At 47.7% G+C, this 16,449-nt stretch overlaps 1 protein-coding gene across 1 annotated transcript in view; it reads left to right on the forward strand.

Annotated features, from left to right (window-relative positions):
* LOC144146405 (neprilysin-1-like) overlaps positions 1-14,787 on the forward strand; it is a 32,864-nt gene extending 18,077 nt beyond the window's left edge. Inside the window, exons 9-15 of the mRNA XM_077678361.1 lie at positions 20-78; positions 502-553; positions 1,822-1,889; positions 4,316-4,446; positions 5,445-5,510; positions 12,599-12,675; positions 14,510-14,787. Of these exons, the coding sequence (XP_077534487.1) occupies positions 20-78; positions 502-553; positions 1,822-1,889; positions 4,316-4,446; positions 5,445-5,510; positions 12,599-12,675; positions 14,510-14,609 (553 nt within the window). The 3' untranslated portion in view covers positions 14,610-14,787. The remainder of the gene's footprint in view (positions 1-19; positions 79-501; positions 554-1,821; positions 1,890-4,315; positions 4,447-5,444; positions 5,511-12,598; positions 12,676-14,509) is intronic.
* The last annotated feature ends 1,662 nt before the right edge of the window (positions 14,788-16,449 follow it).

The following is a 16,449-nucleotide window of genomic DNA, read 5'->3' on the forward strand; positions in this document are numbered from 1 at the left end:
GAATTCATGTCTTTCGCAGGTGGATTCCATTCGACCCCACGTCTACCATGTACTATAGCCTGGTGGGCAATTACCTGCGTACGTGCGGAACTTTGATTCCTTTCGTAGTACGTGTGGTACATTGCAGGAAACGCTGGCAGTGCGTTCCTCCATACTGATCATAAGGGATACTGAATGCTAAAATAATGGTGTTGCAAAACGTTTTAGCACAGCTGTCGGAATCGGGTTTTTTCTGATCATGAGCTGGGAAGGAGCGTCAGTGGGTGTTGCGGATGCTTGAAGGTGGAGGATAACTGTGATTGCGGGCTTCCCGTTTAAATAAATCTGCTTGACTTCCCATTCATTATTCACACGTCAATGCGGTATACGAACAAAGGCGCAGTGAAGCCCCACCTATTTCTGCATGCTTTGTATATATTGTTTTCACTTAAATATGAAATTTTAAATGGGCGTCTCATAAATTACATCTTTTCACAATGTATACCTTACGTACCGTTGCAGTGCTGCCCATCGAGTACATCCAGTTTCCGTTTCTTCTCTATGACATGCCTCCGTAAGTACGGAATGGAATGCATCATGAAAATGATCTTGAGGCGAAGAGGGGAACACCAATACGAAGTGTCGCCGATTACACGTCGTCTATATTCATGCATATATTCGTATATCCGTAGCCTGTATCCGTAGTCAAAGTCAAAGTCAAAGTTTATTTCAAAGTTACATCGAAGTGAAAAAGGTACACTGAAGAGGCAAGGAAAAAAGTTGGTAGACACGGCTTGACAGAGCCCTTGCCACCGTCCAGCAGGGAACGGGGTTTGCGCTGAGAGAGCATATATGTACAGAACACAATGAGAATACACTTTGTTCATATGTCTATATAGGTATAAAATATAAAGAATATAAAATAATAAAATTAAAATACAATAGAATTAGGTTGGCTGCACGACAGGAGTACATAATTGTGCACAGTACTAAAATATACATATACATGAATTGCGACAGGCAACGCGAGTACAAGAAGACTTTCGTTCCCGTACTTTCACCATAAGGGTGTAGCGAGCTTTATCACGTCAGGAAAAGGAGAGACGCCGTGTTCACAGCAGTAAAAGCACATTTCATCATGTAAAAAATCGATTTAAAATGTCTTAATTGTTTAACAATAAAGTGTTGATTTGTTCCCGGTCAGACTTGTAAAGTACAATACGCAAAGTGCTCTTAATTTGTTGGCACCTGAAGTCAGTACGTGAAAATGGAACTTGCCACGGGGATCGGTATCGATAAGAATAAAAACTTTAGTTAAAAAAAGCAGCTTTAGTTAAAAGAGCAGCTTTAGTTAAAAAAACTCAGCTTTCCTTGCGATACCTTCTGGTAGGTGCACAATAGCTGATAAGTGTATATTTCACAAGCACACAGCAATTTATGCTTCTGGAAAAGTGGCTGTTTCCCTGCTGGTGTTTTTAAAAGTTAACCGCTTCACTAAGTGCTAAAAGTCACTGGACACGTTTCAACGGGTTAACAAAAAACTCGTGGTATAGTCCTGATTAAAATTCTACATGCCCGCCGCGGTAGCTCAAGGGCTAAGGCGCAGGCCAATACGGCCACGGTGGCCGATTTTTAGATGGAGGCGAAACGCGATAGCAGCCATGTGTCGGATTACGGGAGACATTAAAGATCCCCATGCGGTCAAAGTTATTTCTGTACCCTCCACTACGACGCGCCGCGTAGCCCAGGTGTAGATACGCACGTTAAAACTCATAATTTGAATTTATACATAAAGTGATTCTTGATGTCACAAACTGGTTCGCTCATCTCTGTGTTACGCAGACCCGTCAACTTTGGTACCTTTGGGAGTCTAGTCGGGCAGCAGATGATTTACGGCTTCGGAGAGCAAGGTAAGGAAGTTCGAATGCGCAATCCCCCGCTAACCAGAAGCTAACCAGATATTAAAATAGTGCTGCTGCTATTAGCTGTTTTATCATTCCCGCTACACCTCTTACCCCTGCTGCCTCTGTGTGAGGTAGGGGTAGTAGGAGTTTGTGCCTCCCTGCATGTGTAACCCTTGGCACACTCGATAGATCCCATATGCCACGACGAGCCGTATTTTTGAAAGCTAGGGAGGAGGGGTGCCCCGGTGGCGAACGAAACAAAATGCCAAGCGAATACCAGGATTCGCTTGGCATTTCAAGTGAATCCTTGGCAAAATCAAGCGAATCTCAGGATTTGCTTTTTAAGCGAATCCTTGGCAAGGTCAAGGGAATCCCAGGATTCGCTTGGCATTTCAAGCGAATCCTTGGCAAGATCAAGCGAATCTCAGGATTTTCTTGGCATTTTAAGCGAATCCTTGGCAAGATGAAGCGAATTTCAGGATTCGCTTGGCATTTCAAGCGAATCCTTGGCTAGATCAAGTGAATCCCAGGATTCGCTTGGCTTTTCAAGTGAATCCTTGGCAATATCAAGCGAATCCTTGGCAATGTCAAGCGAATCCCAGGATTCGCTTGATTTTGCGCAGCAGCCGCGGACATGTTGGGACGGAATCCACGTTGGCGTTTCCTGTAGTTGCAAGCAGAGCCATAACGATACTGTGCTGATCCTTCGACGTCACCATTGCAAAAAATCCTAAAGGGTGGCCCCAGGAAAGTAATTGAGTGGTGACTGTTTGACATTTCGCAACCAAATGCGTTCGCACGTGCTGTATGAGCAGCAGCTTTGGTACATCTGTGGATTGCTGCCCATGAAGCGAGGAAATTTAAATCGCAGTATTCGTGAAAAATGTAGGATAATAGCACCTCGGTTCGATTAATTCACATAACAATATCCAGAATGACGTTTGTTTCCCTGCATGTACGAAAGGCTCGCTGAGCTACCGAACTATTTTTGGACGCGCACTTTACCATATACATCCCCTTCCAAATTTACATTTTCGCTACACATCGCAGTTAGTTTTGATAATGCCTACTCTTTCGCGAACAGTTTACAACAGCTTCGGTTTCGTTTCTGCATCGCGAAATTCATATTTAGCGTTACTACGCAATCACCCAACTTCAAGGCTACCTGCCATGGCGCCTGGAGGCCTGGAGCGTCCGCGACTGATCCTCGAACAAAGCACGCCACTCCTGATTTCCCCCACCCTAACCCGATTTCTGCGATAGGAACTTCAGATGAAGATCAAAAGATCACACCCAGTCGCCAGATATCTGTTCCGCCGAGGACAGCGCTTCAAACCGGCCTTACACTGCCAGCTATTCGCCTTCCAGTTTCGTTTCCACGCGAGGGTATATCCGGGCGTCTTATGGTGCTGCTTAGTTGAACTGTCTATTCGGACAAAGTCTCCGATAAGTTTTTGTACTGTTTCATTTGAAAACTGTTAGTTGGCGCTGCAATAGCGGAAGCTCGTTGTGCTGATCTTTTTTATCGCGCAACTACTACTCGGCCAAAGATCGCAGGGCACGATTCTAGCGCATCGTACCTCATTTTCGCGAGCAAGGCTACAATTTCGAGTAAGAAGATGATAATAAAGCCCAGCTTTATGTTTTGAGAGATAACTGACCGTTAACGTCAACAAGCATCAACCACGGCGTTCCGTTTTCAACTTCATGCATGTTTTTTCCCACATCGCGTGCTTGTCCCAAATATTGTGCTCCCTGTAAATGCAAAGTCAGTCATTAACAAGATGTTTTTACGTTATGGGGGGGGGGGGGCAAATTGGTGCCTTTGATAATGTCAAACCGCCGGATTTATTCCAGAGAACCACCCGAAATTGCAAATTTTGAATTGGAGGTTGGGCTTCACCGCATGATACAAGCACCGTGCGTGGTAACTTTTTTTTTTTTTTTCCTGATAAACTGTTCCGCGCAAGTCGACATTTCTTCTAGGGCGTGTTTTTGAAATGCTTCCCTACAAAATGTATATTCTAATTTTTTTCTGCTACCGGTGGTTTGATATACACAACTCCTTTTTTATCATTTTTTTCGAGAACTTCACAAAAAGTCTGATTTTGATATTTTTTTTTCACAACTATGATATATAAAAACATTTAAAAAACTGGCGTTATTGGAAACGCCATTAAATAATCTGCATTTTGTGTTCCTTTAATTAGTGCCTAACCAATGTTTTTAGCGGGGAAAAAATGTTTTCTTGGACCCCTAAAAATTGGTCAATTTTCCGGGATTTAATCATTCCCCTTGGATACTGAGTTGCTTTGTTGTTAATCACCCTTTGTGGACAAACAATATGAAGACGAAACATCTCACAACAAACCTGCATACTCTCAGTATCGTTCAATGTCTCGTTCTCCAACTCTCTTTCCTCCTTCCTGCAGGCTCCCTGTACGACAAGTACGGAAGGCTGACCGAGTGGTGGACTCGCGACACTCGCCAAAAGTTTGTCACGGCAGTGCGCTGCCTCACTGAGCAGTACTACGAGTACACAGACCCCGTCACGGGACTCAAGGTGCGTGCAGGGGTGTTCGCGTCACACACGCGTCATCGTAACTCATGCAAACACGACCGCTGTGTCAGCTTGCTCTGATCATACGCAAGTGCCCAGTTGACCAGGGCATCTATACTCGGTGACATCTTAAGAACGGCACCGGAAGTTGCCGCTGTGCCTTATTCACGTAGCCGGATGTTTCTCCGCGTGGCGCAAGTAGGGCGTTATTTGGAATATTTTGAACACGGCGTGAGCCGTTCCCGTGATTGTTTGGACTTAATATGCTGATAAACGACTCCAGTGACGACAAACAAACTGCGTGAGACAAGGCAGACGATATCACGCATTCATAGCAAACCCCTTTCAAAACGCGCGCGCACTGACGTCACGGGTCCGGCGCTTTGGCGGAGTGATACACTACATGAGGTGGTGCCGTTCTTGAGTTGTAACCGAGTATAGTGCTTATTCGTACCCGCACCTTTATTATACCTGCTTGTGTGCCAATATTACCATAAAAACTTTCAAGCCGTCGTATAAGTCTGGCTTGGCCTCTTAGTCCTGAACGTGCACCCTGTAGAGAAGAATGTAAAGCTTGGCTAGTGCGCTGCGCTCATGAGTGCTGTGCTGAGGCGTTAGCTCTCCTCTCCTTTCTTCTGTGACCAGAAAGCTCACGGTTTCTTGGTTGCGCTCTAACGTGCTTCTATAACCCCACAAATAACTGCTAACGGCTTTTATTGCCTTCAAACGTATCTCTATATCCACACAAAATACCTTAAGGTATTTTGTGGAAACAGAGGTACGTTGGAAGGCAATAAAAAAAACTGAGTTTTCTAGCCACAAAAAAATGAAAGTAGAGATAATAGAAGAGAGCTATTAATAATATACTCCTCTAGAGGAGTCAATTAATGCAGGATTTTTGTCAAATCCAAGCCTGAAGGCACGTACCAGATATAAGCTGTGGACAAACGTGCACCTCCCTTATCTGACCAATCATTTTTTGCCATACCTGTTTCTTCCAGATCGACACGAATTCTACGTCAGAAACAATTGTGGCCGACAATGCAGGCGTTCGGCTCGCCTTCAAGGTGAGCTGGTTCAGCCAGAGGGACAGAGAGAAATTAGAAACACCTGCTATACTCACGCGATTTTGTCTGAACCAACTCAGGATTGGGAAAGCGCACTCATTTTTCACTTACCTCCCTCTTTAAACCAGGCCTTCCGAGTGTTCACCACCAAGTACGAAGAGTACTACTCTCTATACACAATACCAGGCATGGAGGGGTATCACATGGAACAGATTTTCTTCATGGCTTACGCACTGGTACGTTGCACGCAGATTTATTCCATTTTCGGGTAATATGTAAGGTGCCATTGTGCTCTTCCGCCCAAAACAGAAGATTATAGACCCCATTTTAAAAACTGAACGGATAATTAGTTTGAAATTCGTAATTCAAAAATAAAAAATCCTTCAATTTTAAATTTTTCGCAGAAAAGGCAGGAACTGCTTCCTGTCTTTCTTTTGGCCTCGTGCACGGCTGACTCCCTCCCTCTCTCTCTATCTATATATATATATATATATATATAGTAAGGAAATGAGGGGCTCGTTGAGGAAATACAGAAAGATAGGTCGGCAGTCTACAATGCCAAAGGAGGCATGGGGGTGTGGTTAGGCTCTTTTCTTTTTCACTACGGTTAATTAAGTACACTTTTTTTTAAAATATACACAAGAAAGAAAGAAAGAAAAACACGCGCCCCGGGGGTTGAAAAGAAGGTCCCCTTCTCCCCGTGTAGTCAGAGTGGCGCTGGCTACCACCCTCAAGAGTCAGATACACTTCTAGTAAATATAATTAGCCCAGAAAGTGAAGGAGAACACAGTCGCCCAGATAGCCGAATTGGTAAGGCATTCGACATGTAATCGAAAGGCGTGGGTTCGGTCCCCACTCTGGGCGCGTGTTTTTCTTTCTTTCTTTCTTGTGTATATTTAAAAAAAAAAGTGTACTTAATTAACCGTAGTGAAAAAGAAAAGAGCCTAACCACACCCCCATGCCTCCTTTGGCATTGTAGACTGCCGACCTATCTTTCTGTATATATATATATATATATATATATATATATATATATATATATTCACTGAGCCCCTCATTTCCCATTTCTGATTCGCTCTATATATATATTGTAATGAACAATTGGAGCAGGGAACGGTATGTGCGGAACCATGGCCAATCTACGCGCGGGTATGTGCTGCAGACCTGCAACGGTCATCATCAGTGCCTGTCTGTGCGTCTTGCAAGGTTATCTCTGGCTTCGCCGTTTTTTGAAGAGACTGCTCTTCCTCGCCTCTCGCTTGGACAACTGATCGAATTAAACACCATTGGAAGTGGTGGAGGTGCGGTTTCAACGACAACCAGCACGAATCCTGGAGCTTCGAAGCCGCAGGCTCCCAATGCCCACTACCCCCGTTGACGCTGTTGATCAACAAGCACCAGCGATGCCACAGATCGTCTGCGCTGGTTCCATCCGTCAGCGTGATCCCCCATTCTTCAATGGCGAGGGCGATCATGATGCTGAGGATTGGCTGTCGACATACGAGCGGGTGAGTGCTCACAACAAGTGGGATGATCCCGCCAAGTTAAGCAACGTCGAGTTCTATCTCACGCAATTGGCTCAGACGTGGTTTTTGAACAACGCACGTGACTTCAAAATATGGGGCGATTTTAAGACCCGCTTCCTTCAAGCATTTGGCAGCCCGGCCGTACGCAGACTACAAGCAGAACAACGCCTCCGCGGAAGAGCGCAGACGCAGGGGGAGAATTTCATCAGCTACATCGAAGACGTTGTAGATCTGTGCAGGCGCGTCGACGTGACCATGTCTGAAGCAGATAGGGTGAAGCATATTTTAAAAGGCATCGATGATGATGCGTTCACTATGTTGCTTGCCAAGGACCCGAAGACCGTGACGGAGGTCGTGAGCCTCTGCCAAAGCTTTGATGAGCTGCGCAGGCAACGAGTGCTGGTCCGGCGATCTCTGGGGACAAATGCAGAACTCTCCGCTTTGACTTTCAATTCCGAGTACTCTTCACTTGAGACGAAGATAAAGGACTTCGCCCGCGAGGAAGTAGCACGCCAACTATCGATTGTGCCGTTCGTTCAAGAGCCACGCCAGCGGACGGAGGCACCGCCCTCATGCCTTCCTTCGTCTCTTCAGCGCACCATCCGGGAACAGGTCACCGAGGCCCTGCCAACTAATCGCCAAGTGGTAGCAGCTCCTGCTCCCCTTACTGTTCCCCAGGTAGCTACTGTTGCTCTTCCCCTGGCTTCACCGGCTGCTTTAACCGGTCCCCTTACGTATGCTGAATGTGTCACACAGCCACCCCGACCGTTTACCCACTCGTTCGAACCAACCATCCCAGTGACTGTGCCGTCCAGCTATCAGCAAGTCTCCCAATTTCGACGTCCAGTGCAAGTGGTCGCGCAGCAATCCAATCCGTGGCGCACGCCGGACAATCGCCCTATATGCTACTCTTGTGGATACGCCGGACATGTCGCCCGTTACTGCCGCCGTGTGGTGCCGCATCCTGAGGTTTTCAACACTCCAGGATACACGCCTAGGCACGTTCAGCATCGCGTATCCTCGAGGCCTTCCCCAACATCATTTGAGCCCGACCAGCCGACGTTCACCAGTCGCCGATCGCCTTCTCCCCGCCGCCGCTCCCTGTCGCCTATGCGCCGTCAGCCTGCTCCTCCGGAAGTGGGAAACTAATACCCGCAGTTCCAGAGGCACGAACTGCGTACTCGGCGAAAATTCAAAGTCCTCGTGCCTATCCACCGAACGTTATAGATGTAGTTGTTGAAGGAGTCCCTGCTCTCGCTCTAGTCGACACCGGTGCCGCCATATCTGTTATAAGTGCTAAACTCTGCCGCTCGCTGAAAAAAGTAATGACGCCGCTTTCTGGACTTTCGCTTCGGACTGCGAGTGCAGCACACGTGTCCCCGATAGCAGCCTGTACTGCTCGAGTGAGTATTCAAGGCACCTGCTATCCCATTGAATTTGTTGTCTTATCTTCGTGCTCCCATGATGTCATTCTTGGCTGGGATTTCCTCTCATGTCATCACGCTGTTATCGACTGTGCCCGAGCTGAACTGGAACTTTTTCCACAGTGTGACGTCTCTGGTGACACAAAACTCGTACTTTCCGAAGACGTCGATATTCCGCCGCGAAGTTCAGTGTTAGTGGCTCTTTCTTGTGGTACCCTGCCGGATGGCCCTGTTCTATTTACGCCATCCGACCTTTTTGTTCGCCGAAAGCATTTATTTCTTCCGTTCGCCGTCCTTACGCTGCGTGCTGAACACACCACGATGTTTATTACCAACCTCACAGACAACCCTGTCAGTCTGCTTCGCAGCGAGTCGATTGGCCAAATTGAACCTACTTCCTCCATTCTCAGCTTCGACATTTGCAATGACGCGCCTACCCTGCCGCTAACCGCCCTGACGTCATCCCGTCTCACCGACCAGCTTCTATCCGACGACGTGTTCACGAAGTCTCTCGACACCGCTTTGGATTCTACCCAGCGCAAGCAGCTACTGAACCTTTTGCACGCGTTCCGTTCTTCATTTGACTGTCAACAAGCTCCCCTGGGTAGAACGTCAACGGTAGTCCACCATATCGACACTGGGACGCACGCACCTTTGAGGCAGCGACCTTACAGAGTGTCGGCGTCAGAACGCGGGATTATTAATGAACACGTCGAAGACATGCTGCAACGCGACGTCATTCGTCCGTCACAAAGCCCCTGGTCGTCGCCAGTAGTTTTGGTTACAAAAAAAGATGGGTCCCTAAGGTTCTGTGTCGACTATCGACGCCTTAACAAGATTACCCGTAAAGACGTTTATCCCTTACCTCGGATCGATGACGCTCTCGATTGTCTTCACGGTGCCGAATTCTTTTCCTCCCTAGACTTGCGCTCCGGCTACTGGCAGGTGCCGGTGGCTGAGTGTGACCGGCCCAAAACGGCGTTTGTGACCCCCGATGGGCTTTTTGAATTCAACGTCATGCCCTTTGGGCTATGCAACGCGCCAGCCACCTTTGAGAGAATGATGGACAACATCTTGCGCGGCCTCAAATGGCATATTTGCCTCTGCTACTTAGATGATGTCGTTGTGTTCTCTCCTGACTTCGAAACACATCTTGCTCGTTTGCACCAAGTACTGAGCTGTCTCACTGCAGCTGGACTACAGCTCAATCTCAAGAAGTGTCGTTTTGGTGCACGTAAACTAACCATCCTGGGCCACGTTGTTTCGAAAGACGGCGTGTCACCCGATCCCGAAAAACTGCGTGCCGTTGCCAACTTTCCCAAGCCTAATTCAATGAAGACCCTCCGCAGCTTCATAGGGCTATGCTCTTATTTCCGGCGCTTCGTTCGCAATTTTGCTTCCATCGTCGCCCCACTCACGCGGCTGCTCAACGGCGACAACAGTCTATCCGCGTGGTCTTCTGAGTGTGACGACGCCTTCACATCCCTGCGACGTCTACTAACCTCACCACCTATTCTCCGCCACTACGATCCCAGCGCTCCTACTGCAGTGCACACGGACGCCAGTGGTGTTGGTATCGGTGCCGTGCTCGTTCAGCGCAAGCCCGACTGCGACGAAAATGCCGTTGCGTATGCGAGCAGAACTCTCACCAAGGCTGAGCGCAACTATAGCGTTACTGAAAAAGAATGCCTGGCGATAATTTGGGCCCTTACAAAGTTTCGCCCCTACCTTTACGGCCGGCCCTTCGACGTTGTCACCGACCATCACGCCCTGTGTTGGTTGTCGTCCCTAAAGGATCCCACGGGACGACTGGTTCGTTGGGCCCTCCGCTTACAAGAATATGACATTCGTGTTATCTATCGATCTGGACGCAAGCATTCTGATGCCGACGCACTCTCGCGCTCCCCTGTGCCTGTTGATGCTACATGCATCGACGCCACGGATCCCTTATTGTCATCGCTGACCCTCACAGACATGGCCTCCCAACAAAGGAAGGATCCATGGATTGCTGCAATCGTTGACTTCTTGTCGCCAGCTTCAAAACGAATTCCGTCTAGGTCCATCCGTCGCCAAGCTGCCCACTTCTCTATTCGAGACAACCTCCTCTACCGCCGGAACTACATGTCAGACGGTCGGAAGTGGTTGCTAGTGGTGCCACGTAGCTTACGAAAAGAGGTGTGTTTCGCCCACCATGCGGATCCGCAGAGCGCCCATGCAGGAGTCCTGAAGACTTATACTAGGCTGCGCCACAGGTATTACTGGAGGGGAATGTACGTACGCCTTCGTGCGCAAGTACGTTCGCGCATGCCCCCAGTGTCAACAACGCAAGACACCTGCTCCGAAGCCAGCTGGCACGCTGCAGCCCTTTCCGTGCCCCGTTCGTCCATTCGAGCGAGTCGGTATCGACCTCTACGGCCCTTTACCACACACCCCTTCTGGCAATCGCTGGATCATCGTGGCTGTAGATCACCTCACGCGCTACGCTGAAACAGCCGCGTTGCCCGCTGCCGCTGCGCGCGACGTCGGGGGATTTATCCTCCGTTCCCTTGTTCTGCGCCACGGTGCACCCCGGGAACTGCTCAGTGACCGGGGGCGGGTATTCCTCTCTGAGGCTGTTAAAGCGCTTCTGACCGAATGCAACATTGTGCATCGCACCACGACCGCATATCATCCGCAAACGAACGGGCTCGCCGAAAGGTTCAACCGTACGTTGGGGGACATGCTTGCGATGTACATCGCTTCGGACCATTCGAACTGGGACGTGGTACTCCCCTTTGTGACGTACGCATACAACACGGCGGTACAGAGCACAACGCGTTTTTCACCTTTCTTTTTACTTTACGGCCGCGAACCTTCTTGTACCATGGACACTATCCTACCATACAGCCCTGACGCTTCCGAACGCCGCCATCTTTCCGAAGTGAGGCATCATGCCGAGGAATGCCGACAGCTTGCCCGTTCGTTCACGGCAAATGACCGGGGTCGTCAGAAGCAGCATCATGACCAGAGCCACTCCTCGCCCACTTTTCATGCTGGTGATCTAGTTTGGCTGTGGATACCTTCTACAACGCCAGGTCTTTCTACGAAGCTGCTTTGCAAATACCACGGCCCTTACCGTGTCATCAGTTCTCCATCACCTGTAAACTACGTGGTTGAACCGTTAACTCCGTCAGCCGATCTCCGCCGTCGTGGTCGCGAAACTGTTCATGTCAGCCGCTTAAAGCGATACTACGACCCTCTCGTCCTGGACTCGCCGTAAGTCACCAGGATGGCTCCTTCTTCGGTGGGGGGTGATTGTAATGAACAATTGGAGCAGGGAACGGTATGTGCGGAACCATGGCCAATCTACGCGCGGGTATGTGCTGCGGACCTGCAACGGTCATCATCAGTGCCTGTCTATGCGTCTTGCAAGGTTATCTCTGGCTTCGCCGTTTTTTGAAGAGACTGCTCTTCCTCGCCTCTCGCTTGGACAACTGATCGAATTAAACACCATTGGAATATATATATATATATATATAAGGATGAAGAACAGAATCCATAACAATAACATTGAAAGCCGCACGCAAGAAGAAACTGGCTACTGTTTAAATAGAATGTATGCAGTAGGAGACGGAAGGGGTAAAGTAACGAAGAACTTGCATGAGATAAAGTATAGCGAAATGGTCTACGAAAAAGTACTAATGGGTTCAAAAACCGGCGGCAAAATCGCTGCTTTCTGCTGATGCCATCGCACTGGCCACAGGGTTCGTTAACATACCTAATCGATTACACGCCACATTTCCGCCGCATGAATGATGCACCTGCACAATGCTCCGGTACGTGCAACAGCAATGCAGTTGTTTTGTTTGTTTGTTTGTTTGTTTGTTTGGAGTGTAACAATGCGGGAAGTTGTTTAGTAATCAGTCATAAAACTGTTCGTTTCGTCGCACTGCAGGGTCTCAAATCTTGAACCAATTTGTCAACTCTACTCCGATAAACAACGCTTTCTTTTTAGAATTGTTTTCAACTTTCTATATCTCTATTAGTGTGCATTTGGTCGAGTACAATGCTCATTTTAATGTTGTATTGTGACACCACTCGTAGCTTTATCAAAGTAGTCTAAATCGCCCGGAAATTTTGCTTGTTTCCTACCACGCAGTCAAGGTGCGAAGTGACCCGCAACCGCACAATCTACCACTTTCTGCGTCCAAGGGAACAGGCACCGAGTCGTCTTAGGTATGTCTGATACGTCCACTCGAGGCGATGCTGGATCCCCCAGCCCACTTCGACACTTTTTTGCACTTGCCGGAGTAACTGTTATTTGAGGCGCCTGAAGATGGACACCTTTCCTTCTTTAACAGGCACCATTGTGCTTTCCTACGGCTCTGCTATAGCTTTCCAAGAAATAAGAAATTAACCACAAGCCTCGATAAGTGCGACCGACATTCCCGGATGATAAATGATTACTAGGTTTCTAGCCCTTCGTATGTGCTAAATATGTTCACTTCGTCAAGTGGAATTTCCAGGAAGTACAAGTCCAAAACGTCGTTAGCTCCATCTTAACTGAATTAACTTCATTAGTGAACTCTTGGCATTCTACTACAAGTAACAGCCACGCCTATTTAGGATGTGCAAAAGGCTGTGATTTTTGCATAGGCACATCTGTTTAAAATAGCGTGTAAGAATACCACGTACATATAGAAAAAAGCCATCCCAAGCGCTGTGGCAATAGCAGCAATAATCTCTATTCGTGCACATGGCATATATGAAGCGAAAGAATGAACAGCAAAAAAAAAAAGTGCAGTGGTAAGTAACTTTTCCCAGGGCATAGCTGTTGGCGGCAGTGTCAAAGCAAACAACACGCATATAACAAGTGCAATGCTTATCTCTGGAAATAGAATTTGGAAATGCACTGGAAGCTAATACAGCTGACTCGTTTGCAGGAAAGACAACCTCATTTGAGACGGCACTACTGAAGAAAATTGGGAGCGTTATCTTTCATGCCAATCAAAATGGAAGGCTTTGAAAACCTTGCCACGCGTCTGATTAGGTGTGCGCAAACTAATTCCTGCGAGATATTTCAGCTGCAAATTTGCCTGGGTGTGGGATGGCAAAATAGTGATGCGGAAATCGGAAAATACGAAAGTCCTTCACAAGGTATGTGAAGACGATTTTGCGAAAGCGCTCAAGTCGTACTCGTCGAGTCCAATCTCCTTCACGAACCACCTTCTCGCGCATGCTCTTTAGCAGTAAATTGGCTGATAAGTAACTTAAAAGCAAAGAATATTCCATCTTCTGTTGCGACGCTTTGGAACTTGACCCTGGCAACGTTCAATGCCCGCACCTTGTCTAGCGAGGGAAGCTTAGCTGCACTGTTAGAGGAGCTATCGGACATTCAGTGGGATATTATAGGGTTAAGCGAATGCTTGTCCATCGCCTCCTAATACAGGAGGCGATGGCTTGTCGCATGGTTTAGTTCCGTAAAGGCTAACAGGTGGCCCATGTTCCCAATTCGGAGGCAAGCTTTCATAAAATCTGCCATTCTAAGATTACGGTGCCTGGCTCAGTTACGCTACGCTAATATATGCCGACGCTTGTATCGGTCATAGGAAAATAACCAGTGCCAGGTCAAAACAAAGATAGCCAGCTGACGTTCACGTAGCTCAAAGCTCTGACAAAAAAAACATTCACAGTAGATCCAATTAACAGCTTTCGGGTGGCTAAGCACAAGTTTGAGGGCATTGCGGCCGCTGGTGGCTGCTTTTTCTGCGGTGAAGGTGAAAAACAAAGGCACCAATGTGTGCAAGATTTCTATTGACGTAGAAAATCCTCGGGTTGTCAAAATTATTCCGTTGCCCTCTGGTACTGCGCGACTCCATAGCCCGAGTATATGTTCTGCATGCATAAAACTCTCTGGCAGCGTGTAGTATGAACAAATAATCGTACGAATCGTGTCAAGACCTTGGAATTCTGGAGTAGTTGGCAGCGAAGCACTTCGGAGATTTAGTATTGATGAAAACTGGTTGTGTACATTTTTTACCCATACCTTGCATTTCTTTTCGGTTTGCAGGACCATGACTCCCCTGATGAATTTTGACAGGTTCGCGTACGCTTTCAAGTGCAGAACTGGAACGATCATGAGCCCAGAGAGGAGATGCCTCGTGTGGTAGCCGCGGCTACCTGCACAGCGTGCCGGCTTTGGAGAGTGCCCACGAGGTCTTTCCGGTCCCCTCCCCCGTACGGGGATCCTCGTGTCAGTCATCTGTGCTGACCGTTTCTTTTTTATTACACGAAAAATAGCTTGATAATATTATTTCTCACGCAATTACAAATAAAAATAGTTCGGCATTAGGGTGAGCTCGCCGATCATAGCCTGTTTTTTTTTTGTCACCGTATAATAAAACACCATTTAAGTGATCATCTTCGTTCCGCGTAAACCATCCTGGAAGTGCAGACTCATCATGCACGCCAACACATTGTGGCCACGCGGTTTGTGGGATGGGGTGTTAACTTTTAAAACAAACCTTTTTTGTGAATAATTTGCTGTTACAGGTGATTACCCAACAAAGAAGCATATCGGTGACAAGGCAGCCGACGAGAGAATAGGTGGCGCTAAAACTAGCGGCCACGGTAGAGAGTTGAAAAGGGAAAGAGTTAAACAGAGCGGCCAAGTCTGCCGTCACCCTATGGAGAGATTCAACTGCTTGTCTCCGCCGTGATCTGTAGTCGAATATGTACTCATAAGAGATCTCTCAAGGAAATAGAAATATTTTATTTGCTCTTGTTCCCACGTCCTACACACAAACTTTTTTGCAGCCTTTTTCGCAAAAAGGGTGCAGCATAAGTCGAAAAAGGGTGTTGGGAGGCCATTACACCCTTTTTCTTGAATATCAACACCCTTCTCCTAGCTCTACACCCTTTTCGTGTGAACAAAAGGGTGTTGATCAACTTCAACACCCTGGTTTTTCTTAGGGTGTGGAAATGGTGTGGAAAAGGTGTTCAGCCGTTCATTGAATAAGGACATGCATTCATGTATAATAGCGTTGTAAAGAGCAAGACATCCCCGCATACCCTCCTCTACTCGTAAGAAATGTTCAAGCACGTTCGTCTGCAATGATCGGGCGTTTCCATTTACTGTGCACCTCATGCCCCAAGTTTATCTCTGCCACGTGAAACATCAATTTGACCCTTCAAAATTAAAAAGACCATAGTGCGAAAAACAAAAACACCCGGTGTGTGCGAGATTTCGGCGCACGTTAAAGATCCCCGGTGCTCGAAACTAATCCAGAGCCCTCCACTACGGCGCGCCTCATCGCCTGCGTTGCTTCGGCGCGTTAAACCCTACAATCAATAAAAAAAAATTATAGTTGTGTGGCGAAAAGGGTGCTGACTGAGTGCAACACGCTTGGCTTTCTAAGTAGGCTTTTGAAACGGTGTAAAAGAGGTGCTCAGTTGCAAAAAAAAAAAAAACAGCGGAGCTTGGGGTCGACCTAGTTTCTTCCGGTGTTGCTACGTTTTGCTATGTTTGCTAGGCTTTGCGATGTTCTTGCTAAGCTGGGATAAGGGCTAAGGGGCGAGGCCAAGTTTAACCGGATTCTTCAAGGCTGCTCCAGTGTGTCCCCCACACTGAAGCGGAACCAAGGGGGAAGCAAGCTAGGCCGATCCCCCCCCCCCCAGTTCTGCTGTTTCTCCAGCCTCGCACCACTATTGCAAGCTGCGCCGATTTTTTTTTTTTCGTTTTATAATCCCAAAAAGACCAGTACTTTAAGTGCGCCGTGGCCTCCGCGATTTGCTGCCGGCGGCAGCAAATCGCGGAGGCCACGGGTGCGCATACGCTTTCGCCTTCTGTGATCACACTCGAACAGGCTCCAAAGCCGGCTTCACTGCTATAATACCTAATCTGCGGTGGTGCACCCTTTACAGGTGGCGCAGTTCTTTTTCTCTGTTTTACGCCACCGAACCTAGTTCAAGCTTACGCAGCTTCATTGGTAATAAATTATGCCAATTTAT

The sequence above is a fragment of the Haemaphysalis longicornis genome, unplaced genomic scaffold (assembly GCF_048455015.1).
Source record: "Haemaphysalis longicornis isolate Haplotype H1 unplaced genomic scaffold, Haemaphysalis longicornis Haplotype H1 scaffold_7, whole genome shotgun sequence".
NCBI lineage: Eukaryota > Metazoa > Arthropoda > Arachnida > Ixodida > Ixodidae > Haemaphysalis > Haemaphysalis longicornis.